General features: G+C 41.7%; 2 protein-coding genes and 1 pseudogene across 4 annotated transcripts in view; 2 read left to right on the top strand and 1 right to left on the bottom strand.

Moving 5' to 3' along the window:
• Rbpms (RNA binding protein, mRNA processing factor) overlaps nucleotides 1-1,593 on the top strand; it is a 172,228-nt gene extending 170,635 nt beyond the window's left edge. The window contains exon 8 of the mRNA XM_090353964.1: nucleotides 356-1,593. The gene's annotated coding sequence lies outside the window, so the exon portion shown is untranslated. The remainder of the gene's footprint in view (nucleotides 1-355) is intronic.
• A 5,789-nt stretch (nucleotides 1,594-7,382) lies between these two features.
• The window catches only part of Gtf2e2 (general transcription factor IIE subunit 2), a 42,887-nt gene continuing 23,821 nt past the window's right edge, over nucleotides 7,383-26,448 (bottom strand). For all 3 annotated transcript variants that reach the window (XM_090353960.1, XM_090353958.1, XM_090353959.1), the window contains 6 exons: nucleotides 21,873-21,964; nucleotides 20,139-20,246; nucleotides 17,905-18,087; nucleotides 15,886-15,979; nucleotides 9,415-9,530; nucleotides 7,383-7,893 (listed from right to left, as the gene is read on the bottom strand). In XM_090353960.1, coding sequence (XP_090210086.1) covers nucleotides 7,777-7,893; nucleotides 9,415-9,530; nucleotides 15,886-15,979; nucleotides 17,905-18,087; nucleotides 20,139-20,246; nucleotides 21,873-21,964 — 710 coding nt within the window. In that variant the 3' untranslated portion in view covers nucleotides 7,383-7,776. The remainder of the gene's footprint in view (nucleotides 7,894-9,414; nucleotides 9,531-15,885; nucleotides 15,980-17,904; nucleotides 18,088-20,138; nucleotides 20,247-21,872; nucleotides 21,965-26,448) is intronic.
• LOC150049161 (14-3-3 protein zeta pseudogene) lies at nucleotides 23,726-24,591 on the top strand (annotated as a pseudogene).

Raw genomic sequence — 26,448 nt, 5'->3', positions numbered from 1 at the left:
ATTCTCCTGCCTCCGTGCTAGGAAGAGAAGTAGAGGTCTTTCAGGTTTGCTATGTAAGAGATAAGAAATGGAGACTATAACTTAATGATAGAGTCCTTACCTAACATGCATGAAGTCTTGGGTTCAATTCCTCAGTACCAGATAAACAGAAAAGTCCCGAACTGGTCCTGAGTTCAATTCCCAGGAGTGCCCCCCCCCAAAAATTAAATATATGCTACCTATTAATAACTTGAGCAGTCTTTATATATGGTCAGATTTTACCTTATACATTCACTCTTTCATAGGAAGCCAGAGCACTAGGGGACAGGACTTGATTCAATTTTCTAACCTCCTGTCTCAACCCACTTTGTTTCAGACTTGGAAAAACCGTGCCCAGTTTTGATCCCTTCAAGACTTTGCCACAGCCTCTATCACACATCTGTTTTTCTTAAAAGAAATATAATAAATGTTTTACCTTTTACACTGTATAATTATAAGAAATAGTGTGTTATTTGTGAATGCATGGTCTGACATTTCTATACTTTAAGTTGAGATTTTCAGACAAAACCTAAAAGTCAATGATTGATCCAAGAAAGTGAGTATTTTTGTATTAAACATTTTAAGTATGTATGAATTGTTACACTGGGTTGCATCACAACTTTTGTGCTTGACTTTTTTGAATGCTTGTGATTAAAAATATCTATTTTTTTTCCCCTCTAAAACAAGCTGCATGTTTCTAACGAGTATCAACAGCTCCAGAATCACATTGTGAATCTGTGCCTGGCCTGAGTCCAGGGTATTTTAGTGTTGTGGTGTTAGACCTGAAATACAAGGTGAAGAACTCTGTGGATAATCCTGCAAGACATCAAAGCTGCTGTCTCAATGGCACATTCACATCTGGGCAAGGAAGACATTGGTGAAACTTCCTGAGCAGATGTGCCATGACAAACTCTGTGGCTGCAGACCCTGGGTGCCAAGGGTTCCGTTCTGCAGTGTCTCTTGCTAGTGGGTGATCATTCCTCCACTCCCAGCCTCACCCAGTAGGGAGATCTTGGCTTGGAAGCAGCGCTGACTTCCCCCACTTGGGCTACAATGGCAGTGTGTATCTCCCAGGTGATTTTGCAAGACATTGGCCCAACTGAGCTGGTGCTGTGGAATTGAGGCAGCACCATGCCAAACAGACCATCCACCATGTGCTCACTACGAGACTCCTTCCCTCCCAAATGACACCACCAGTCCTGATGAAAGGAACCAGAGGCCATGTGCATTGAACACGGCTGGCTTTGCTTCCAGACTTGCTCAAAGCTACAAATCTTGTAAGTGGACAGCCATTCGCAGAGTCTGCCAGCTCAGTTCTTCCCCTCCTAGTGTACAGGAGCCACGTGTGAAAGTGTATTGACCTCAGTTTCCCACCGCTGATGTAACCTGCTCATGTTAAACTTCAGTTTTGCTGATTTTATATATAGAGAGATTATAGATAGGTAGATATATATCTATCTATGTATGCTTGGTGTGAAGTTTTGCTTATCTTTTCATTAGAAATAAAAATGTTAATGTTAAAGGTCGTCACAAATAAAATGGGCTAGGAGTGACAGGCTCATCTTTCTTACCATAAATAAAAGGAGGCAGCAGCTTGGGAATTCTGGCTACCTCACTCTGTGGTCAGAGACCTGCCCCTGGCATTACGAGGCTCTAGTGAGAATCCTGTACTTCAGAGGAAAACAGAGCCACTTTTCTATTGTCATTTAAAAAAAAAACCAAAAAACAAACTCTTTACTCCAGCTGTCACACTGCTTGTTCCCAATATCAGCACAAATATGTCCTCTAATGTAGAGACTGGCTACAAAGGCACAGAGATTAGAGGAGGAAACAAACAAGGAGAGGCCAAGATGGATGACATCTACAAATGCAGCGCACCGGACACCTGAGGCCACCCATGATCCCTTCACAAACTCAGCTGACCAACCCCATAAGCTTACAAAGCCTGAGCCCAAGACCACAAATTCTACTGAAGTAGAAGTTTTTCTGCAGATTTAGCCAGGATGACAAGAATTATATGCTCTCATCCTTCTTAATGTGCTAACTCTCAACTATTAGAACAGCCAGTCAGTCATGTATGTGATTTAGAGTTCACATCACTCTGCCAAAGGAGACTGACCACCAAACACAGGTCATAGCCAGTGCCTTGGATACATGGAGAGCAAACAGGAGGCTTTGCACAGGCCTGTTTACCAATTCAGAACCAAACTCCACATGCATACCCACTGACAAACAACTTGAACACCTACTTCATTACAACCCAAGTTGTCTTCTGGGTAAAAATAGGCCCAAACACAATGCAGAATGATTCTTGAGTTAAAATATTTACCTGGACAAAGGAGCACAGCCTCAGGCCTGAGCTGCTTAGCAAACATGCCCAATTATCATGTAAGAGTCAAGTGTAAGAAAACCAGTTCTTGGCATTCCTGGAGCTGAGTTTGCCAAATTCAGACTATGGTTTACTTAGCAAAACACATGGTGGCCCCATGTTTTATTTAAAACACACACACACACACAAGATTTTTCACTCAACATCCTTTGTGAAGTTTTGATCATCTAAAAGGTCCCTGAGTCTTCACACCAGCTTCCTGAAACCACAGAGCCACAGGAACTTGCCACCAGCAACGTAAGCGAGCTCCTCTGGACTGTGACAGAGCACTCTCGTTAATCTGTCCACAAGGGACCCACAGCATGTCTACCCTAGTACAAACCAGGCCTACCTCCATTTCACCTCAGATCTTAGACCATGTCCATGACAGAAATAAGCACTCTGCAATGAGGCTACACTTCCAGCCTGAAATATGCTATTTAATCCACTATCAGGGAGTCAGGAAGGCAAAGAGCACCAGGCTAGACCTATTCTAATTTCATGTTCTCAAAGTACTTCCACACACACAGAAAACAAAAGAGGGCAAGGACAGGGGTTCCATGGCTTGCCTAAGACAATTCCAAAAGATCCTGGGCTCCCAACCTTCAGGCTCCAATATTAGAAATGAACTGTGGAAAGCCCCAAGAGTAGCCACGACTAGCAATACCAGGTCTGTTCGAATAAGCATGACACCCACCCCAGTGGTGGTCTCAGCTTGCAAACATTAGCGCCACCATAAAGCCCATCTTCATAAATCATCATAGAGTAAAAACAGTAGCTAGAGCCTCATGTGTCTATATTACTACCAGCGGATGAGCACTGGAACTGACAGGTCCAAATTTTTGTTCCAGTAATTCCAAACAGTACAAGAGGAAGGCCAGACTGTACATCTGTCTTCCTCCCCTATGATCCCCATGGTGGGGGATCATGGGATATTCCCGCACTGCCTTTCCTAACACCGTTCAACAGGTATCAAGTGTTCCTCCATCCCCAGGGTCCTGCCATCATCTGGCTATACTTAACAGGCAGTGACAGAACAGCCTAATGCTCTTTCAAACTTTAAGCTCAACTGCATTTCTCTTAGCTCTACCCTAAAAGCCTCCTGTGACCGTGATGAATTATAGATCGGGTGCACAGTACACTGTTTGCCTCAGCTCCCAGCTCTGCCTCTTCCCGCTTGCTTTTAAATGGCAGTAGATCTGGCAGACACTGGCAGAGGTGAGAATACAGTTTTAGAACTCTCTGGAGGGGACACCTGGAAGAAATGCTAAAAAGACTTTATTATGATCATTGGACAGAACTGGAATCAAATTTTTCACAAAGACTATCCTCACACATCAATCACCCTGTGTGCAATCTAACACCATAGAAAGATTGTGCTGACATGTCTTAGGCCAAAAGGGATCAAGACTTAAAATATAAAGTACTGAAATATTTTCCCAGAATCAAGACAGATACAAAATGTTGGCAACCTAGGTACCAGTAACTCAAACCTGTAATCCTAGCCACTCAGGAGGCTAAGATCTACACACCAGTTCAAAGCCAGCCTGAGTATGAAATGGCCGTGAGACTATCTACAACTACCAAAATGTCGAAAGTAGAGCAGTGGCTCAAGTGGTACAACACTAGCCTTGATCTGAAAAACAGCACCCACAACCTGAGTCTGAGTTCAAGTACTAATACCAGCACAAAAAGAAAAATACCCAAAGCAAAGCAATAAGCAACGAAGTAAAATGATACAACTGAAAAGCTAGGGGTACTATTGCAGTGATAGTCCAATCAGTGGTAGTGCACCTGCATAGTAAACCCAAGGTCTCAAGTTCAAACCCTGTACGACAACCAAAGAATAACCCCACAGACTGGACAGTACGGAGTACAAGTATTATAAACATTATGTAACAGGCACAAACAACTATGCAAGCCTTTTTTATTACCAACTGCAGCAGGGCATGGTGGCTCACACCTGTAATCCTAGCTACTCAGGAGGCTGAGATATGAGGATCAAGGTTCAAAGCCTGGGCACAAAAGGATCAGAGACTCTTATCTCTAACCTCTAGAAAATGGGAAGTGGGAATCGGGGCAAGGCTCTAGGGTAGGGTGGTAGCGTTGAGCTGAAGAGCTCAGGGACAGGACCCAGGCCCAGAGTTCAAGCCCCATGATGCACCAAAAAAAAAAAAATTGCAATACATACATGATATATGTGTTCTGAGTTCTGAGACCTGTTGACTTTCCAGAATTGTTGCAGTCACTGTCACTGAGGAAGTACCTTCCATGCTCAACCCTTTCTTCAGCGTATTCTCTGTTGCCTTAGAAACACTGTCTATGTGGGCAGTGAGGTTTACGAGCAAGTCAATCCCAATACTCCACATTTCTGAGCCCTCCGACCCATTCCAGTATTAGATCAGCAAAATTCTACTACTTCCGTTTTTGTTCTTTCTAGGCCATTGTCATTTTGAGGTTTGAAGAATCCTCCCTAGTAAAATGTCCATTTTAAGGTAAGCACCTTTTCTTTAAAACTTCCAGCAATATGTAAGAGCTACAGGTTTGGGGGTTAAAAATATGAAATCCCGGGGCCAGGAGTTTGGCCTAGTGGTAGAGTGCTTGCCTAGCATGCACAAAGACCTGGGTTCGATTCCTAGGTACCACATATGTAGTAAAAAAAGCTGGAAGTGTTGCTGAGGCTCAAGTGGTAGAGCTCTAATCTTGAGAAAGTCTAAGGACAGTGCTCAGGCCCTGAGCTCAAACCCAGGACTGGCAAAAAAAAAAAAAAAAAATGAAATCCCAAGACAGATGAATTCTGTGCCTATAAATCCACCTGTGAGAGTTGGAGTCATGACATAAGCAGTGGGGAGCCCCCTAAGCAAGTGAAGGCTAAAACCCCTACCACAAAACGAGAGAGAACTGCAAGGCCACGTATGGTGATTCTAGCTATAATCCTAGCCTAATGAGGAGGCAGAGGTAGAAAGATCAAGGTCTGAAGCTGGCCTTGGCAAAAAAAACAAGACCTTTTTATGAAAACTAAGCAAAAGACACTAAGGAGAAGTGACAAGGCCCTAAACTTAATTCCTAACACTATGGGGAGTGGGGGGAGAGGAAGGTGTAGTAGGGAAGTACACGTGAGAGAGACAGGTAATTCGTAAATGGCAATTAAGCAAGACCCTTCATTATTCAAAATTTTTCGGGGGTGGGGGTGAGGGTGGTTTGGGCTCAGGGCCTGGGTGCTGTTCCTGAGTTTTCTGTGCTCAAGGACTGGGAATGTGGCTCAGTGCTTGCCTAGCATGCACGAGGTCCTGAGTTCGATTCCTCATTATCAAGTCAACAGAAAAAGGTTCAAGTGGCACTGTGGATCAAGTGGTAGAGTGCTAGTCTTGAGCAAAAGAAGCTCAGGGACAGTGCCTAGGCCCTGAATTCAAACCCCAAGACTGATTATTGCTTAGAAAAAACCCAATGCTCCTCCAACTAACCAGCAAAAAAACTGGAACTAAAACCCTGGCTCAAGTGTTGAGTGACTGCCACGAGCAGAAAAAGTGAGAAGAGCAAAGCCCAGTTTAAGCACAAATACACATGCTTTGTGTATGTGTATGGTATGCAACCTATAGGTCAATCCAAAGAACACAATGGACCACATTAATAGCGCAGATAGGGAATAGACACAATTACCATAAAAGTCAGGAAAACACAGCATTCTTCTGCAGTGCTATACACTGACAGCTTATGCCTTAATCCTAGCTACACAGGACATAGCCTGGGAGGATCCAAATTTAAGGCCAGTCTGGCTAACAAGTTAGCGCTGCCCTCCATCTCCACAACTAAGCGTGTGAGGTGCGCCTGTCATCCCAGTGAGGCTGAGATGAGAACATCAAAGCTCCAGGCCAGCCTGGGCAACCAAGTTTATAAAACCCCTTTTCTAGCAGAAAAAGCTAGATGCAGTGTTACGAGCCTGTCTTTCCAGCTACCACAGAAAGTAGAAAGAGAAAATATTACAAGAGTTGGGCACAGTAAATCAAGCTTCTTGGGAGGGGTCCGGGAGGGCAGTTTGAGGCTAGCCTAGATCAAAGAACAAACAAACAAAACAACTAAGTTTTCAAGACATCATCTCAACCAATGGCTGGGTACAATGGTATATACCTGTTACCCAAAGTTACAGAGGAAACACAATGGCTAGGTGGGTTCTGTACCTGTTATCCATGAAGGGGGAAGCACAAATAGGAAGGTCACATTCTAGGCCCACCTCAGCATAGAGCAGGACCCTGGCTTAAAGTACCCAATGAAAAAGAGGCTGGCCAAATGGCTCAGGTGGTAGAACACCTGACTATCAAGCACATGACCCCGAGTTCAATCCCCAGTACCAGAAGGAAAAGGAAAAAAACCACCTATCTATTATGGTCCAGCTGGTCCAGTGCTGGATGACAGAGGGTGCCTCCAACCAGAAGAATCTCAGGACAAACCTCACAAGGGCTGAAACACAGCAGAGCTCACAATTAAGCAGGCAAGTTAGCTCTTTCCTGTCAGGTACTGGTAGTTCACACCACTAATCCTAGCTACTCTGGAGGTTATCAGAAAAGTTCAAGACTCCAAAATAACCAGCAAAAAAGCTATCTGGAAATGTCACTGAAGTGGCAGAGTACTAGCATGAACAAGCATGCTGAGCTAGCCCAAGGCCGAGTTCAAATCCCAGTGCTTGGGGGACGGTGGAGGAAACCTAAGGAGGGAAAAAAAAAAAAACAAACAAACCTGAACTCTTCCTATCCTCATTCAAGATGGCAGCAGACCATGAAGCTAAAAGAAAACATTACTAGTTATAGCTCTATTTAGTGTATGTTTATTGCTTAACTTGATAGCAAGAGGCACATCTTGTGTTCCAATCAGGAAATCCACATGCTTGGTAACATGCAGATTCCAGTCTTTCAACATCCCAAACCTTCAGCCTGGGATGTCAAGGACTGAAGCTGCCTGCCACCACTTCCAAAAATGAAAAGAATTTTCCAGCGCTTAAGAATTTGTCCACAATGATTTTATTATAAATATGCTCTTTTGGAATAAACAAATGTAGCATTCAAGACCACTTGCCAACTTGCTCTAAATTAAGTAATAAAGAGGAAAAATGGAACCAGAAACCATTTAGAAAGAGAAATAAACAGCAGGCACCTGCCTGCCATGCTAAGTGCCTTTCTCCCAAGCAGTAACAGAAGGTCACTGGGCTATCACATTATTCCTCGCCTACTCAGTTAAAATAAGCTTTGGGGTTGGTGACCCACACTGGCTCTGTAAACGACTGCTCCTCCCCAGTCCTGAGAAGCATATGGGAAGACTCTGTCTTCAGATCCCAAGCATCAACAAAGGAGATTTTGATTGTGCCTGTAATTCTTTGTGCAATGACCAACTGTCCCCTATTTGTTGGGGGTAATGTCCGAATAATCCTTCAGCACGCCAGCCAAGTGTTCATTGTGAGTCTTAAAACGCCGCTTTTTCTGTGAAGCAGGTTTTTTCCTTCTCTGAATCGGGGCCTGAAAGAAACAGCAACAGCAGTTAGCATACAGGGCAGTACCACCAACACAGGGTAGTGCTGGTTCCCAGACCCAGCTGCAGAGGATGCAGAGCTGGGCTTTCCTCTCTACTTTGTGTCCAGACGCAGACTCCTCAACCTCAAAAGAAACATGATGCTCTTACTTGACAGCCAAATGCCCATCAGGAAGAAATGAGTGCCACACCTATAATCCTAGCTACTCAGGAAGCCGTCACAGCCCCAGCAGGAAAACTACATAGCACATGAGACTCAAGCTCCAACTACCACCAGAAAAACAGAAGAGGAGCACAAAGTGGTAGAGCACTAGCCTTGCGCACAAAAGCTTAGGGACAGTGCCCAGACCCTGAGTTAAAGTCCCACGACTGACAAGATGAGGAAGAAGAGGAGGAGGAGGAGAATAGAAAGGAAGAGGAATAAGAGGATGAGGAGGGAGAGGGAGAAGAAGAAATGGGTTGGCAATAAATCCAATCAGAACTATTTTAGGCCATAAGCAGATAAAACAAGAGAAGAGAGGCAGTGAAGCTCTGTGTCTTGTCATGATCAAAGTCTAAAAATATATCAACCATCATTTAATAAAAAAAGAATATACCAACACATGGAAATACAGCAAAACTGTAAAATATTTGGAATATTCTCTTTTCTGTATACTTAAAAAAATTAGTTTCCCATGACTTAAAAAAAATCCCATGGTTTAAGCAACAGTAGACAATCTGGAAGGCCTTCAGTTATAATCATTCATGAAGAGATCATTAACAATGTCTTCCCTTTTTAGGAATTTAAAAATGACTGTCTATTATGTCCTAAAATCTAAGTGCCAGTGACTGTATATAGAGATTCCCTTCTTGAATTTTTGTTAAACAGGTCATTTAAATGTGAAAAAAATCATAAAAAAATAATAATTCACTGTCTAGCCCACAGGCATATGAAAAAAAAGCTACAAAAGTGGCAAGTTAACTACGCATGGGGTGAAGAAAAGATGGAGGCAGCAAGTGGGGTGGCAGTGAGTCCCAGGCCACCTTTGTTCTCCAGCTACAGGTGGATAGTGTGGTTACTTGTCAAAGTTACCAGTCATCATGTGATTACTAGCACCTATGATTAGGATTTAGGGCATATAAAGACAAAAATTACCTGGCTCTGAAAGGTAGGAAATGGGCAGTGTGCAGTGCAAGGCTCCAAGTCTGAGATCGCAGACGTAGGGGAAACAAGCACAATTCAGGTGCCAGAAGGTAATAAACAAGAGATGAGGCTCCTTTTAGAAACTGGAGCAAGTGTGTACAGAGGGTGAGAAGTGAGAGTGGGTAGCAATGAGCTGCAGTGGCATGAAGTGTGGCTGTGGCTCAGGTCAGCACTGCAGGAACAGTAGAAATGGTTTCCCAGGCTCAGGAAAACAAACCATGGTCTGAGTTACATTAGACAGAAAACATCCAGGAAGAGGGAATCACAATGCTTTTCAAAAAGCAGCAGGACAGAGGATTAAACAGGGCTTGTAGCGATTACATACCACTTTCTTTGGTCCAGACTCCTGCATTGAAGAAATACCCTGTCGCTTTAGATATTCTTCAATTTTCTCCTCATCCATTGAGTCCACAGCGACACTCCTCCACAGTTTCTGGAATTCTGTACAAGACAGTAGTTACTTTACCAAAAAAATCTAGGCTTTTCTGGGATCTGGTGGCCCACGCCCGTAACCTAGCTACTCAGGAGGTTGAGATTTGATCTGAGGAACCAGATCTGATCTGGTTCAAAGGCAGTCTAGGCAGGAAAATCTGTACAACTCTTATTACCAATTAATCACCAGAAAACCAGAAGTGGCATTTTGATTCAAAGTGGTAAAGCACTATCCTGGAGCGAAAAAAAACTCAACAACAGCTTTCAGGGTCCTGAGTTCACACCCTACCACTGACCAAAAATAGTATATTTTTTTTAATTCCAGGCTTTTATGTTTACTCTTTGGGCCTATAACTGCATATGAGGTTTTATCAACAAGAAGTCCAGGAAGAAAGCTGTGTTGGACGTTGAACAAAAGGGCCTAGAAAAGGAGGGTAGTGAACAGAAAACACCACTGTATTCTGCCTAAGGCCAGGGGTAGCAATAAGATAGCAATGAGATAACTGGGGCTCCTGCTTTCCTAGGATAAAAGGTCTTCAAAGGCCTTCTATCGATCAGCTTTTTTTTTTTTTAAACTCAGGGCATGGGCACTGTCCTTGGACTTTCTCAAGGCTAGTGTTCAACCACTTGAGCCATACTACTTCTAGCTTTTTCTGTGTGTGGTACCAAGGAATCTAAGCCAGAGCTTTGTGCATGCAAGGCAAGTGCTCTACCACTAGGCCAAGCTCCGGGGCCCCAGCTTCTTCCTCCTTGCACAAGTATTATAAATACCTGTTTATCTGTCCTGCGCTCCCTATCATTTTTGCCAATAATAAGAAATATAGGGTACTGTAACAATTTACGTGTAAAAAATACTTTTGAAATCAATCAGGGCAACAGAGAGTACAAAAAGCAAAGCAGGAGTAGTTATGATAGAAATGCAGCCCTCTGGAAGTGGCGCTGTGGCTTAATGTAGTAGAACACTAGTCTTGAGCTTAAGAGTTCAAGGATAGGGGCCAGGAGTTTGGCCTAGAGGTAGAGTGCTTGCCTAGCATGCACAAAGACCCGGGTTCGATTCCTCAGTAACACATACATAGAAAAAAGCCAGAAATGGTGCTGAGGCTCAAGTGGTAGAGTTCTAACCTTGAGAAAGTCCAAGGACAGTGCTCAAGCCCTGAGCTAAAGCCCACAACTGGCAAAAAAAAAAAAAAAAAAAAGAGTTCAAGGATAGACCCCAAGCCTAGAGTTCAAGCCCAATGACCAACAAAAAAAAAAAAAAAAACAGAAAAGAAGTAGTAATATACCCTCTATCTAGTAAATATAATGTAACCCTTCTATTAATTACAATAAAAAATAAATAAATAAAAACAACGAAAAGAAATACAGCTCAGCCAGACAAAAGTAGCTAGGCATAAGTCACCAACACCTACCTACTACCTACTTTGTAGCCATACTTCAAAGACACTGTGATAGATGTGAGTAGTATAGCTCCAATAAAGGACACTATTTTTTGGTGGGTGGTGGGGCTTGAATGTGGCCTGGGCGTTGTCTCCGAGGTCTTTAGGTCAAGGCTACCACCCTACCCTTGAGCCAAGCCCCACTTTGTTTTCTAGAGGTTAATTGGAGATAAGTATCTCAGGTCCTTTTGGGCCCAGACTGGCTTTGAACCTTGATCCTCAGATCTCAGCCTCCTAAGTAGCTAGGAGCGTGAGCACCCAGCCACAAATTTATTTTTTAAAATTCACTAAAGTTGTTGAGGCAAGTGTGGCATATAAAGAATAATGTTGGTATTTGACTATGAATTTGCTAAATTGTAATTTACCAATACTTGATGAAAATTTATAATATTAGCAGTACTTACAATTGGGTACCAGTGGCTGTCTATAGTCCTAGCTACTCAGAAGGCTGATATCTGAGGACTAAAGTTCAAAGCCTGCCCAGGCAGTAAAGTCTAGTAAGACTCTTACCTCCAATTAACCACTAGAACACCAGAAGTGGTGCCTACCCAAGGGGTAAGGCGGTAGCCTTGAGCTGTAGAGCTGAGGGAGGGAGGGAGGGAGGGAGGGGAGGGAAGGGGAAGAAGGGGGGAGGGCAGGAGATGGGGAGAGAGAGGAAGGAAAAGAAAAACCATATAACTGGACCAGGAGTTTGGCCTAGTGTAGAGTGCTCAGGCCCTGAGCTCAAGCCCAGGACTGGCCAAAAAACAAAACAAAACACCTTATAACTAAGCACAGAATAAGTATTGTAGCCTAAGAATGTGGCTTAGTGGTAGAGTGTTTGCTTAGCACCTGGGTTCGAATCCTTAGTATCACATAAACAGAAAAAGTCGGAAGTAGTTATGTTGCTCAAGTGGTAGAGGACTAGCCTTGAGCAAAAAGAAGCTCAGGGATAGCCAAAAAAAAAGCTGGGTGCAGTGGTTCACCCTGTATTGTATTTCTAGGTATTAAGGAGGCTGCGATCTGAGGATCAAGGTTCAAAGCCAGCCCAGGCACAAAAGGACCTGAGACTCTTTTTTTTTTTTTTTTTTTTTGCTAGTCCTGGGCTTGAGCTCAGGGCCTGAGCACTGTCCTTGGACTTTCTCAAGGCTAGAGCTCTACCACTCGAGCCTCAGCACCACTTCTGGCTTTTTTTTCTATGTATGTGGGACAGAGGAATCGAACCCGGGTCTTCGTGCATGCTAGGCAAGCACTCTACCACTAGGCCAAACTCCCAGCCCAGGACCTGAGACTCTTATCTCCAATTAACCTCTAGAAAATGTGGAGCGGGGCTAGGCGGGACCCTAGGCCTAGTTCAAGCCCCATGACCCATCCACACCCCCCCCCAAAAAAAACTATTTGTATTTGTACTACTCTATTTCACTTTGTATACCAAACAAAGGGAAAAGGGGAAAAGTGTGCCTGAAAAAATAAAACATCAGAACTCAGGGTAAGGCAAAATGGTAGCCACTAAAGAGAGTTGTAAATGAGAGAGGGAGGGAGGGAGAAGGGGAGAGACAGAACTAGAGAGGAGAAAGAGAAAGGAAGAGAAGGGGAAGAGTAATGGAGGGAGGAGGAGAGAGTGAGAGAGAGGAAAGAGGGTAAGGGGTGTCCCAGAGTTTGAACTCAGGGCCTACCTAGGCACTGTCCTTGAGCTATTTTGTGCAAGGCTAGTGCTTGCTCTATCGCTTGAACAACAGCTCCATTTCTGGCATTTTTTGGTAGAGATAAAAGTTTTGGGGATTTCCTGCTGCTGCTTGCTTTGAATCCTCCCAGTCCTCGGATCTCTGGCCCCTGCATAGCTACGATTACAGGCATGAGCCAAGGGTGCCTGGCCAGAGTCCTGAATTCTAAGGAGAAAAGCGGAATTACTTAAGTTCCCAGCTGAAAACAAGTTAGCAGCAATAGAGGAAAGTGAAGTCATTGAATTCTCATGAGGAACAGCAATAACTGCAAAACATCAGTGCAGATGTGGTATCAGTTCTTAAATGATTCTTTTTTTAAATCAGCCACAGGGCTTCAATCGACCTGGGGCTTTAATCGGCCATGGGGCTTAATCGGCCTGGACAATATGCCTGACCTCCTTCCATTAAGGCATTCTATAACTTTAAGCCACAACTCCACTTTTGATTTTCTGGTGGTTAATCAGAGATAACAGTCTCACAGACTTCCCTGCTCAGGCTGGCTCCAAACTGTGATCCTAAGATCTCAGCCTCCTGATCTCAGCTAAGATTACAGACATGAGCCACTGTTGTCCAGCTTGAAATGACTTTGCTTTGCTATCTGCTTAGTACAATGCAAACTACACAACTGCAAGTGAAGGGGTGGATGAGAACAGAGGCAAACAAGGATCAAAACAACTAGCATCTTGTTTACTGTATTTCCAATAAATACTATGAAAGTACTTAAAAATAGCTAATAATGTGGGCTGGAGGCATGGCTTAAGTGATAGTCCAATGTACAAAAAGCCATGTTCAAACCCAGCAAAACAAAACAAAAAAAATGTGTGTCCTTACTTTGTTACTTAAATCAATTCATTATATCCTGTTGAGGTGGTGACTGTACAGGTGAAGATTCTATAAGGGGTATCTTACCTATTCCTTTTTTTTTTTTTTTTTTTTTTTTTTGCCAGTCCTGGGCTTGAGCTCAGGGCCTGAGCGCTGTCCTTGGACTTTCTCAAGGCTAGAGCTCTACCACTTGAGCCTCAGCACCACTTCCGGCTTTTTTGTATGTATGTGGTACCAAGGAATCAAACCCGGGTCTTCAGGCATGCTAGGCAAGCACTTTAACCACTAGGTCAAACTCCTGGCCCTTACCTATTCCTTTTAAACTATGCATAACACTACATTAACTGCATTAACAGGATTTTAATGTAACAAAATGACTTTGTGAAGAAGGTTATATGCCTAAGCTCAACTACTCTGTGTTCACTTGTCTGATAAACTGATCATTCTAGAGAATCCAGGGTGAATCCAGTGTGCCTGGAAGCTAATGCTATTTCCTCCCGTGGCCCAGACTACCACCTAGTGGCTAAAACGAACACTTGCATCGCTGAGATGGAAACAGTAACCGTTGTAGTGTGTCATTTTCTCCCTCTCTCCCTGGGCTAGTGATGGAATCTGGAACCTAACTTTTCACATTTCTAGGCAAGGGCTCTGCCACTGAGTTACAACTCATCTCCAAGATTTGTCAAATTTCTAATTAATCTGATGTGGAAATACAAAGCAAAAATTCTTTACATTACTAATAAAACCTTTTATAATTTTTATTTTTTTAATCTGTGACTTATATGATATTGTGATTTCAACCAAAAATATTTTTTAAACTGTATTTTACTGTCGGGATAATGCATAGAGGGGTTACAGTTACATTGGCCTGTAATAGGTACATTACTTCTTGGCCCTTGATACCCCTCTTCATGTTTTTGTCCCTCTTTCCCTCCCCCACCCCAAAAATGCTTCATCTATGAGGTTTGTATAAATAACTGTTCCCTCCAAGTGTGGCTCCAGCAGTGTATGAATACAAGTCATAACATGCATCATGTTATAGTATATGTAGATGATGTTCCTTGTTCAGAAGCCTACTACAAATTGCCACACGCTGCTCAGGTCAGAGAGTGCTCAGGCCCAGGAGTTCAAGCCCACATCAAAAATATATCATTATAAATTTATAGTAAAACCTCAGTTTATTTGCCTAAATAGGAATTTCAACCTAAAGGAGCTGAGAAATTTCTCATCTCTAAACACAAAACATTTAAAACTAAAATACAGCTGGGGCAATAGTGGCTCATACCTGTAATTATAACAACTCAGGAGGCTGAGATCTGAGGATTTCAGTTCAAGGCCAGACCAGGCAGAAAAGTCCATAAGACCCTTAGGCTCCCATTAACCACCAGAGAACAAGTGGTGCTTGCTGTGGCTCAAAATGGTAAAGCACTAGCCTTGAGCAAAAAGCTCGGGGACAGCACCCAGGCCCCAAGTTCAAGTCCCACAACTGACATCCCCTCCCCCTACAAAAAGAACTGAGATGCAAAGTACAGGCATTATATATTTGAAGGAGATTAACATTAGAACACTATTAACAAAAATTATCACCTTCCTTTTCAAATGTGAAACTTTTTTTAGTTGATCATGGGGCTTGAACTCTGGACCTGGGCACTGAGCCTGAGCTCTTCAAGCTCAAGGCCCTACCCCTTGAGTCACAGCCCCACTTCTCATTTTCTAGTCCAAAAGTGAAACTTTCAATTCTCATATTTATAAGCTGGGCTTGGCAGCACACTCAGGAGGCTGAGTCAGAAATTGTGAGTTTGAAGACAGCCTGAACTCTAGAATCAGACCCTATATCTCAAAAAAATTGAACAAAACCAAACAAAAAAGTCAGTGCATATTTTTTTCCCATTCAATCTTGGGGCTTGAACTCAGGGCCTGAGCACTGTCCTTGAGCCTTCTCAAGGCTAATGCTCTACCACTTGAGTGACAACATTGCTTCTGGCTTTTTTTTTCCCTCCCTGGGTCATAGGGCTTAAACTTGGCTTGGGTACTGTCCCTGAGTTCTTCAGCCAAGCCCCACCTCCCATTTTCTAGGGGTTAGTTGGAGATAAAGAGTCTCAGGTCCTTTTGTGCCCAGGCTGGCTTTGAACCTTGATCCTCAGCCTCCTGACTTCTGGCTTTTTCTGTGTATGTGGTACTCAGGAATCAAGGCTTCATGCATGCTAGGCAAGCACTCTATCATAGGTCACACTCCCAGCCCTGCCTAATGCATCCAATGTAGGAGCCACTTGTTTCTAGAAGTTGATAATACTTAAAAAGCATCAAATATTTAATTTATAATTGCATTATATATATATATATATACATCTTAATCACTTTAAGACTTATATATGTCTAAACTAAAAGTACATACAGACTCACCTTCATCCACAGAAAACTGACAGCTCTTATCATTGAAGAAAAGTATTTTTTTCTTGTCAGGACGATTAACCATTAGTATCTGGTCCCCTAAAGCCTTAAACATGAAAGAACACTTCAGTAAACTCCATTTTACCTCAGGAAACAACTGATGGCACAACAAAAGCCCCCTTTTAACATGCAGCAGACCACTTGGTCCATTTGGGTCCATAGCACTGGTTTCAATTTCTGAGATTTCTTTCTTGAGCAGTTCTATTTTTCTTCAGATTTTCCTTTTTTTTTTAAAAAAAGAATTTATTAACATTGATAAGCAGTTCTATTTTTTTTTTTTTTTTTTTTTTTTTTTTGCCAGTCCTGGGCTTGAGCTCAGGGCCTGAGCACTGTCTCTGGACTTTCTCAAGGCTAGAGCTCTACCACTTGAGCCTCAGCACCACTTCCGGCTTTTTTTCTATGTATGTGGTACCGAGGCATCGAACCTGGGTAGTCGTGCATGCTAGGAAAACTCCCAGGCCAAACTCCCGGCCCCAGCAGTTCTATTTTTAAGGAAGGAGATTTAGTTCTATTATACTTAGAAGTCCTCCAAAGAAGCGGGGCCGGAGCGAGCGGGGCCAGAAAGAGAAGGGGGCCAAAAAAAAAAAAAAAAGAAGTCCTCCAAAGAGCTACATTAAAACTCAACTACTATTTGGTCTAGCAGACTCTTACTAGGCTAAGATCACTATGGAATGATACTTACTTGTCCTCAATTTGAGTACTACATTACTTTACAGTACCCATTCTTTCCAAGTGAGCTTTTCAGAAGCTCACATACCATGAAAAGGAAGAATGTCTGACTCATCTAGAAGTGTGAGGCAGTAGCAAAAGCAATAGTCAGGCATTTGTTTTGTCATTGCACCGCCAAAAATACTGCATTAGCTTTCCAGAAGCTGGAGAAGGCTACTGAAGGTTCTCCTGTCCTTAAGTTTGACTGTAAATACAAAAGTACAAAGCAAAGACCACAATGAAATAGGGCATTGTTGAAGACATGTGCCCTGGCTACATTTGGTTTCTTTTTCAGATTTAAGTACTGCATTATTATACACAAGGGGTACATAATGATTCCAGCACCCTTATAACCAGAATCCAGACATAGTTGAAATATCAGTAATAGGAAAGCAAATAATGCTGAACACTGGTAGCTCACACCAGTAATACGGCCCAGGACAGTCTAAGAACTGCCTCAAACTAAACCACAAAAAAAAAAAAAAAAAAAAAAAAAAAAAAGCCTCAGGTCTGTAGCTCAAAGTGATACAGCACTAGCCTTGGGCAGAAAGGCTCAGGGGCAGCAACCAGGCCCACAGTTTAAACCCCCAAACCAGTAAAATTATATATGTTATATAATGCATATTATATATATATATATATATATATATATATTCCTAAAATGTCTTAATACATTTTAAGATCACAGTATTCATGAACTAGAAAACTTGATTCTTTTTTGTCGGTCATGGGACTTGAACTCTGGGCCTAAGCTTTGTCCCTAAGCTCTTCAGCTCAAGGCCCAGGCCACAGCACCACTTCTGGTTTTCTAATGGTTAATTGGAGTCTCATTGACTTTAGTGCCTGGGCTGGCTTTGAACTGTGATCTTCAGATCTCAAACTCCTGAGTAGCTAGGATTACAGGCAGGAGCCACCGTGCCCAGCCAAACTTTTGCTTTTCAATACTGTTAAATGTCAATGGTACTCAAGCAAAACATTACTCACTACAATCTCAGACATATTGTTGGGAGACTTTAAAAATATCCAATTTCTGGGGCTGGGAGTTTGGTCTAGAGTGCTTGCCTAACATGCACAAAGACCTGTTTCCATTCCTCAGTACCATATACATAGAAAAATCCAGAAGTGGTGCTGTGGCTCAAGTGGTCAGGCTCTAGCCTTGAGAAAGCCCAAAGACAGTGCTTAGGCCCTGAGCTCTCAAAGCCTGGCACTGGCCAAAAAAAGAAAAGAAAACAATTTCTTATAAGTTTACAATCATGAAGTTACCTTGACAGCTTTCTGGGAATTAGGCAGTCCTTCTTCTATGTCTTCTAAAAGAATTCCTCCTAACCCTCGCTGGTCATGCTGATCTAAGAGGCGAAGGAGAGCCTTCTTATCTTTCAAGTTATGCTTGGGCTTGAAGGCGTACTTCCCATCTATTACTTCAATTTTGGGGTTGTTTACTAATGCCTGTAACAATGACACAATTTGGATGGTAAAAAAAAAGGACATTTCAAATCTGTTCTTAAATTTTAACATTAACCAATAAAGAAGCAAGCTAAAAGTGCTTTTGAACTATCACATTCAAAACACTAGACATCAGAATCCCTTAACAGCAGCTAAGTATCAGTCTGGGGCAGCTATTTTAACTTTGGTTATATAAATTATTTTCATGAACTTTTAACCACAAACCATTTGAAAGAAGCCCAAAACATAGACTACGATAATTTGGAAATGACTAAAAACAACAAAAACTACTAATCATGAGACTTGAACTGAAGGCCTGGGCATTGTCCCGGAACTTTTTCACTCAAGGCTAGTGCTCTACCATTTGACCCACAGTGAACACTTCTGGTTTTCGGGTAGTTAACTGGAAGTAAGAGGCAAGCTTAGTGGTAACAGTGTTTGCCTAGCATGCACAAAGACCCAGGTTTGATTCCTTGGAACCACACACATAGAAAAAGCCAGAAGTGGTGCTGTGGCTCAAGTAGCAGAGCTCAAGCCCTGAGAAAGCCCAAGGATAATGCTCAGGCTCTGAGTTCAAGCCCCAAAACTGGCAAAAAAAAAAAAAAAATTAAAATTAAATAAAAATCTAAGATTTAAGTAAATATATCCTTAAAATTATGTTGAAACTACTAAGTCAAAACTACTCATAGAAATGTTTAAAACAGGGGTCAGGAGTTTGGCCTACTGGTAGTGTGCTTGCCTAGCATGCACAAAGACCTAGGTTCAGTTCCTCAGTACCACATTCATTAAAAAAAAAAAGCCTGAAGTGATGCTGAGGCTCAAGTGGTAGAGCTCTAGCCTTGAGAAAGCCCAGGGACAATGCTCAGGCCCTGAGTTCAAGCCAGAACTGGCAACCAAAAGAAAAAAGAAAAAGAAAAAAAAAAAAAACAAAGAAAGCCGGGCTCAGTGGCTCACACCTGTAATCCTAACTACTCAAGAGGCTGAGATCTGAGAATCGCAGTTCAAAGCCAGTAGACACTAAAATCAGTTAAGACTCATCTCCAGTTAAGCACTAAAACACTGGAAATGGTGCTGTGGCTCAAGGGGTAGGGTAGTAACCTTGAGCTGAAGACCTCAGGGACAACACCCAGGCCCAGAGTTCAAGCCCTATGACTGACAAAAGAAAAAAGAGAATGAAAAAGAGAGAGAAAGAGAGGTTTAAAACCAAAAAAGTTGGATATTGGTGATTCATCCCTGCAATTCTAGCTTCTCAGGATGCTTAATGTTCAGCCTTGGCCAAAAAGTTCATAAGACTTCTTTCTCAACTCAGCACTTAGTGGCACATGCCTGACACTTTAAATTATCTGGGATGCAAAGATTGGGAGGACTGTGGTCCCAGGTCAGCCTGGGAAGAAAAGTCTACAAGATTCCCCTTAATGGAAGAAAGCTGGAGGCCAGGAGTTTGGCCTAGCGCTTGCCTAGCATGCACGAAGATCCGGATTCAATTCCTCAGTACCATATACATATAGAAAAAAGCCGGAAGAGGTACTGAGGCTCAATTGGTAGAGCTCTAGCCTTGAGAAAGTCCAAGGACAGTGCTCAGGCCCTGAGCTCAAGCCCAGGACTGGCAAAAAAAAAAAAAAAAAAAAAAAAAGGAAGAAAGCTGGGTAAGGTGGCATGTGCCTGGCATCTTCAAGATAACCTGAAAAAAAAAAAAAAAAAAAAAACAACAGGCTAGAGGCTTAGCTCAGTAGTTAGAGTACCTGCCTGCCTAGGAAGTGAGTTCAAACTCTAGCACTGAAAAAAAAAAAATCTACATCACTTCTTTAATAAATAGCACTGATCATTTTCAAGCATTATCACACTTCAGTGTAACAAGAATAAGAATGCTTTAGAAGGTGGGGGCATGACTCAGAGATGGAATGCTCGCCCAGCTTTGCACAGAGGCTCTGGTGTGTGTGTGCGTGCGTGCACACACACAATGTGCACATGCGTGGACAGAAATCCTCTTGTTATAGCAATTATGTCTTCATAATTGAGTACATCTTTGACAATATTTCTCAGCCTCTTCATACCTCAGTCATTAGCCATTGTTTCTGTTTGAGTCCTATGTCTAAATGCTGGGTTTCATCCAAAATCTCTTCTAATGTCAGAGGGTGTGTATCTCCTCGCTGATGCCGAGTCTATAAAAGGAAAAAGTGATCATTACAAGTTTTTTAAATGTTAGATACAGATGCATTAAATCAAAGTAACACATAAAATCAATCCTTTTAGCCGGCCGGTGGCTCATGCCTATAATCCTAGCTACTCAAGAGGCTGAAATCTGAGGATCAAGGTTCAAAGCTAGCCTGGGCACAAAAGGACCTGAAACTCTTATCTCCAACCACCCTCTAGAAAACAGGAAGTGGGGCTTGGCTCAAGGGTAGGGTGGTAGCCTTGAGCTGAAGAGCTCAGGGACAATGCCCAGGCCAAGTTCAAGCCCCATGACCCACAAAAAAAAATCATTTTAGAAATATTGAATGTGCTTTTGAGGCAGTATGTCCAGAGTGAAGAGGAATATGGACTATGAAACCATACAGAATTAGACTCAAATTCCTGCTCGATGAAATCTAAGGTAAACTGAAGGTATGTAATTCACATCACAGAACTTAACAGGAAAATACAGACAACAGAAAAGGAAACACAAGTGACAAATGTACAAAAACATATTCAACTTCCACCAAGAAATGAGTCATCTCACACACAACTGATCAGAGTGCAATATAGCATAAGCATCAGAAAAAGCAAAATGAGGCCAGGCACAGTGACTCATGTCTGTAATTCCAGACACATGGGAGATGGGAGATCAAAGCAGCACAGTTTGAGGTCAGCCCGGGCAAAAATTCTGAATTCTTCCCAACAAAAAATGCTGTGTTTGGTTGTATATGCCTGTCATACTAGCTACTGGAGAAGCAAAAAGAGGATTACATTCAAGACTGGCAAAGCAAGAGAACTTAAACATAAAAGTCAAGCCAGGCATGGTGACCTGTAGTCATAGCTACTCAGGAAAAAACCCTGGGTTCAATTCCTCGGTATCACAGAAAAAAGCTGGAAATGGCGCTGCGGTTCAAGTGGCAGAGCTCTAACCTTGAGCAAAGGTGTCCAAGGACAGTGCCCAGACCCTAAGTTCAAGCCCTAGGGCTGGCAAAATGCATGCATGCATGCATACATGCCAGGTGCCAGTGGATCATACCTATAATCCTAGCTACTCAGGAGGCTGAGATCCAAGGATCACAGTTCAAAGCCAGCCTGGGTAGGAAAATCCATAACTCTTATCTCCAATTAACTACCAGAAAAATCTCAAGTAGACCTGTGGCTCAAAGTGGTGGAATGCAAGGACAGCACCTAAGCCCTGAGTTGAAGCCCTGAGACAAGGTCTGCTTTCCCCCCCGCCCCCACCAAAAAAAAAAAAAAGGCAATCAAAAGGGACTGGAGGAGGCAGGAAGGAAAAAGGGAGAAGCAGTATAAGAAGAGATTTAGAGTAGTTTAATGGTGTTGCCATAAGTGACTGGCAAATTAAGAGGTATATGTATCAGCTATCTGAATGCATTCTTTAAGTTAAAATGGTAGACACCATAAACAAGCACATCAACTGTTGTAAAGCTAAAAGTAAAAAGGCTATCAATGCTTTTTAGTTTTATTAAGATGTAAGTATCATACAATTTTAAACTATGCATATTTAAAATGCAAATATTTATAAATTTCAACAGGTGTATACAAATGTAAATTATTTGAATCCCAATCCCCTTCTTTTGCCAAAAAGTACTTACTTTCATGTAATTCACAATCTTAGCAAGTACACCAAACTTATATCCAGAGCTTCCAGATAGAGCTTTCAAGTTAAATGATCCATTGCTATGATCTGGAAATGAAGTTCAAAAACCAATTAGAGTATTTTTATATTATGACTTAAGTAATAAAAAAATGATAAAATATTTTGTTACAATTTTTAAGATGAATTCTATACTGTAAAACCTTGATAAAAAGCATAAAATCTTTGCGTATTAAACTGTCAATGTTCTAAGGGTAAAAATGAAATGTAAAGCATAAAAAAATTGCCTGAGAGAGCTCATTCTGCAATCCCAACTATGCACGAGGGAAAGGTGAAGAGTACTGTGGTTCTAGGCCAGCCTGGACAAAAATATATTCATCTGTCACCTCAGCTACACAAGAAACAAAGAGAGGAACTGTGCTCCAGGAAAAGCATGAGACACTATCCCCAAAATACCCAAAACAGCTAAAGCAAAATCCAGTTGGTATGGCTCAAATGTTTATGTGTCTGCCTAACAAACACAAGAGACATTGAGGTAACCCCCAGTGACTTGATGTTAGAGCAGCTGTCTAACATGATGCACAAGGCCATTCGTATGTATTCTAACTTCAAACCTATAAATTCAAATGTATTTTACACTTTAAATGTATAATGCTCAATTTATTTTTCCCTGAGAAAGACTATTGTATTTCTAGGGTTTCCTGTAGAATATCATCAAGTTTTAACAATGTGAGACAGTTCTATAGCTTACCACTTCTTTCAGTATTACACTTATTTCCTTATTTAGGTAACTTAGTAACTGAAATTTAAGTTGTAAATATATGTGTTATTTTAAATGATGTGGCCTTGTGGAATATGCTCCTTGCATGTAGAAGATATGAGAATGTCTCTTGTTACCTGATTTGAAGAGGGAATGAAGTGACCCAAATATCCACTTTTTTGTGTAGTTAACTCATCATATTTTTTTTTAATTTTAGGAATTGCTTTCTTCATATTCAGAATATGAAGTTAAAACTTTAAGGTTGTACTTTAATTCTTGGCATGTTGCCTTGAAAATATAAAATATATTAATTTCAGAAAGTTGTGTTTTATTTTTGTTTTGAAACAGTGAATTTCTGTTTCAGAAGTCTTTATGGAAGATTGAGAACATCTGACCATTTTACTACATTACAGATAGAAACCCTAGGCCTAATGTGATCCACTGGATGCCACTAGTCATAGACAAAATAAAAATCCCATCAAAAATTCTAGAAAAACATCTCAGAAGTATGTGTACACACACATGCACACATGCATGCACGCATGCACATACACTCTGAGGGGCACGCTCCCGGCCTGCATGTCTATTGGCAAGACATATGATCAGATTTCATAAAGTTCCCATGTGGCTGATCCACAGAGAGGTAAAATAAAAAGGAGAGGGGAGGGGCTGGGAGTTTGGCCTAATGGTGGAGTGCTTGCCTACCATGCACGAAGACTCAGGTTCAATTCATTGGTACCACATATATAGAAAAAGCTAGAAGTGGTGCTGTGGCTCAAGTGGTCAAGCTCTAGCCTTGAGAAAGTCCAAGGACAGTGCTCAGGCCCTGAGTTCAAGCCAAGACTGGCAAAAAAGAGGATAGGGAAGCCAATCTCGGGTATCAGTTTGGTAATAATCATTTAACAAAAGATTACATTAGAATAACCACAAGTCAAATGTAACAACTGTCAGCAATCCAAAAGTACAACTTCTAGATGGCAAAATAATACTCCTTTGAGAGCAGTTACATTATTTATTCAACATGCTTTCTTGATATAAAAATGAAACTTCACGTACAGTCATCCCTTAAAAATAACTCCATTGAACTTGGGACACAGAACATCCAGTCATGGATAAAAATGATCTGGTGCAGAAGGCCAAACTGGCCGAGCAGGCTGAGCGATACGATGACTTGCATGAATTCTGAAACTGAGCCAAGGAAGTAAATTATCCAATGAGGAAAGGAATCTTCTCTCAGTTGCTTACAAAAATGTTGTAGGAGCCCGTAGGTCATCTTGGAGGGTTGTTTCAAGCATTGAACAAAAGATGGAAGGTGCTGAGAAAAAGCAGCAGATGGTCCGAGAATACAGAGAGAAAATTGAGACCGAGCTGCAATGATGTACTGTCTCTTTTGGAAATTTTCTTGATCCCTAATGCTTCACAAGCAGAGAGCAAAGTCTTCTATTTGAAAATGAAGGGAGACTACTACCGCTACTTGGCTGAGATTGCCATTGGTGATGACAAGAAAGGGATTGTGCATCAGTCACAACAAGCATACCAAGAAGCTTCTGAAATCAGCAAAAAGGAAATGCAGTCAACGCATCTTATCAGATTGGGTCTGGCCCTTAACTTCTCAGGGTTCTATTATGAGATTCTGAACTCCCCAGAGAAGGCTTGCTCTCTTGCAAAGATAGCTTTTGATGAAGCCATTGCTGAACTTGATACATTAAGTGAAGAGTCGTACAAAGACAGCACGCTAATAATGCAGTTACTGAGAGACAACTTGACATTGTGGACATCAGACATCCAAGGAGACGAAGCGGAAGCAGGAGGAGGGGAAAATTAACCGGCCTTCCAACTTTTGTCTGCCTCATTCTAAAATTTACACAGTAGACCTTTTGTCATCCATGCTGTCCCACAAATAGTTTTTTGTTTACGATTTATGACAGGCTTATGTTACTTCTATTTGAATGTGGTTTTTATGTTTAATATTTAGGGGAGTAGAGCCAGTTAACATTTGGGGAGTTATCTGTTTTCATTTTGAGGTGGCTAATATGGGGATGTGAAATTTTTATTCAAGTTATAAATGTTTGGCATAGTACTTTTGGTACATTGTGGCTTCACAAGGGCCAGTGTTAAAACTGCCTACATATTCGTTTGTACTGGTGGGGAATAAAAAGGAAAATTGATTCCAAAAAAACCAAATAACTCCATTGGGCTGACGTGGCCTAGTGGTAGAGTGCCTAGCATGCAAGATGACCCAGGTTCAATTCCTCAGTACCAACTACATAGAAAAAGCCAGAAGTGGTTCTGTGGCTCAAGTGGTAGAGCATTAGCCTTAAGGAATGTCCAAGAACAGCATTCAGGCCCTGAGTACAAGCCCCAGGAATGGCAAAAAAAATTAAAATAAAATAAAATAACCTCACTGGCCAGGAGTGTGGCCTAGTGATAGTGTTTTAAAAAAGGAAAGAAAAGAAAATTGGGGTAGAAAACAATCTACAGATTCAAAACAATCCACATTAGTTATCCTTCAAAGAAATAGAAAAGGCAACCCTGAAATTCATATGGAAACACTGAAGATCCAGAATAGCATAAGTAATCCTGAGCAAAAAGAGCAACCCTAGAAGTATCACAGTACCAGACTTCAAATACTACAGATTCATAGTAGCAAAACAGCATGGTACTAGCATAAAAACATGTGGTCCAACAGAAGAACTAAAAATAAACCCACAATACTAGAGACGTAAGATTTTACAAATCTATAGTATAAGTTGAAGACAGCCTCTTCAACAAATGCTGCTGTGAAAACTGGACATTTATATCTAGTTTCCAATAGAAGATTGAAATTAGACCCTATCTCCCACCCTGATAAAAACTGATTCAAAACGAACCAAGGAGGGTTGGACATGTGGCCTTAGTAGCAGAGTGCTTGCCTAGCATGCATGAAGCTCTAGGTTCGATTACCCAGAACTACATAAACAGAAAAAGCCAGAAATGGTGCTGTGGCTCAAGTAGTAGAGCGCTAGCCTTGAGAAAGCCCAAGGACAGTGTCCAGGCCACAGGACTGGAAAAAAAAAAAAAGACACTGAAATAAAACTCAGAAACAAAACAAAAATAAAAACCACAATGAATAAGTACAATGATTCAATCTCCCAATGACAATTAAGAATCTTATCCAGGCACTGATGGCTCATACATGCAATCCTAAATATATGAGGATTTCCGTTCAAAGACATCTGGAGCAGAAAAGTCATTTTATCTCCAACTAAACAGCAAAAACTGGAAGGGGAAGTGGAGCTATAGCTCAAATGGTAGATCACTAGCCCTATTATCACCTGAAGGAGAACACACGGTCCTAAGTTCAAACCCCAGTACAGGTACACACACAAAAACGTGCTGATGATGATTTGGGAGGGAAAAAAATGAAAAAGAACTCTTACATGCTGAAAATGAGAATATAAATTAGTGCGGCTACTATGGAAATCAGTGTGAACATTCCACAAAAACCTAAGAACAGCCACATAACCATATATCCAAAGAAGTGATGTCAACATATGAGAGATACCTGCACACCCATGGGTATCACAGCAACCCAAGAATAAAGAAATTCTAGCACAGATACACAACAGATACATGATAAAGAATAAAATGTCATTTGCTGGGAATGGATGGGACTAGAGATCATGTTGAGCAAGCCAAGCTCAAAAGGTCAAATATTGCATGTTTTCACTCGAATGCAAAGCTAAATGGTAGCCACAACAGGATGTAAGCATCAAAGGAGGGCTGTGAGGGAGGGGTGGACTGAACAAGAGGATGAAGGAGAAGACACTGAGGA

This window comes from Megascapheus bottae, chromosome 20 (assembly GCF_031878675.1).
Source record: "Megascapheus bottae isolate mThoBot1 chromosome 20, mThoBot2.hap1, whole genome shotgun sequence".
In the NCBI taxonomy this organism is placed as follows: Eukaryota; Metazoa; Chordata; class Mammalia; order Rodentia; family Geomyidae; genus Megascapheus; species Megascapheus bottae.
This window is presented reverse-complemented; position numbering and strand designations above follow the sequence as displayed.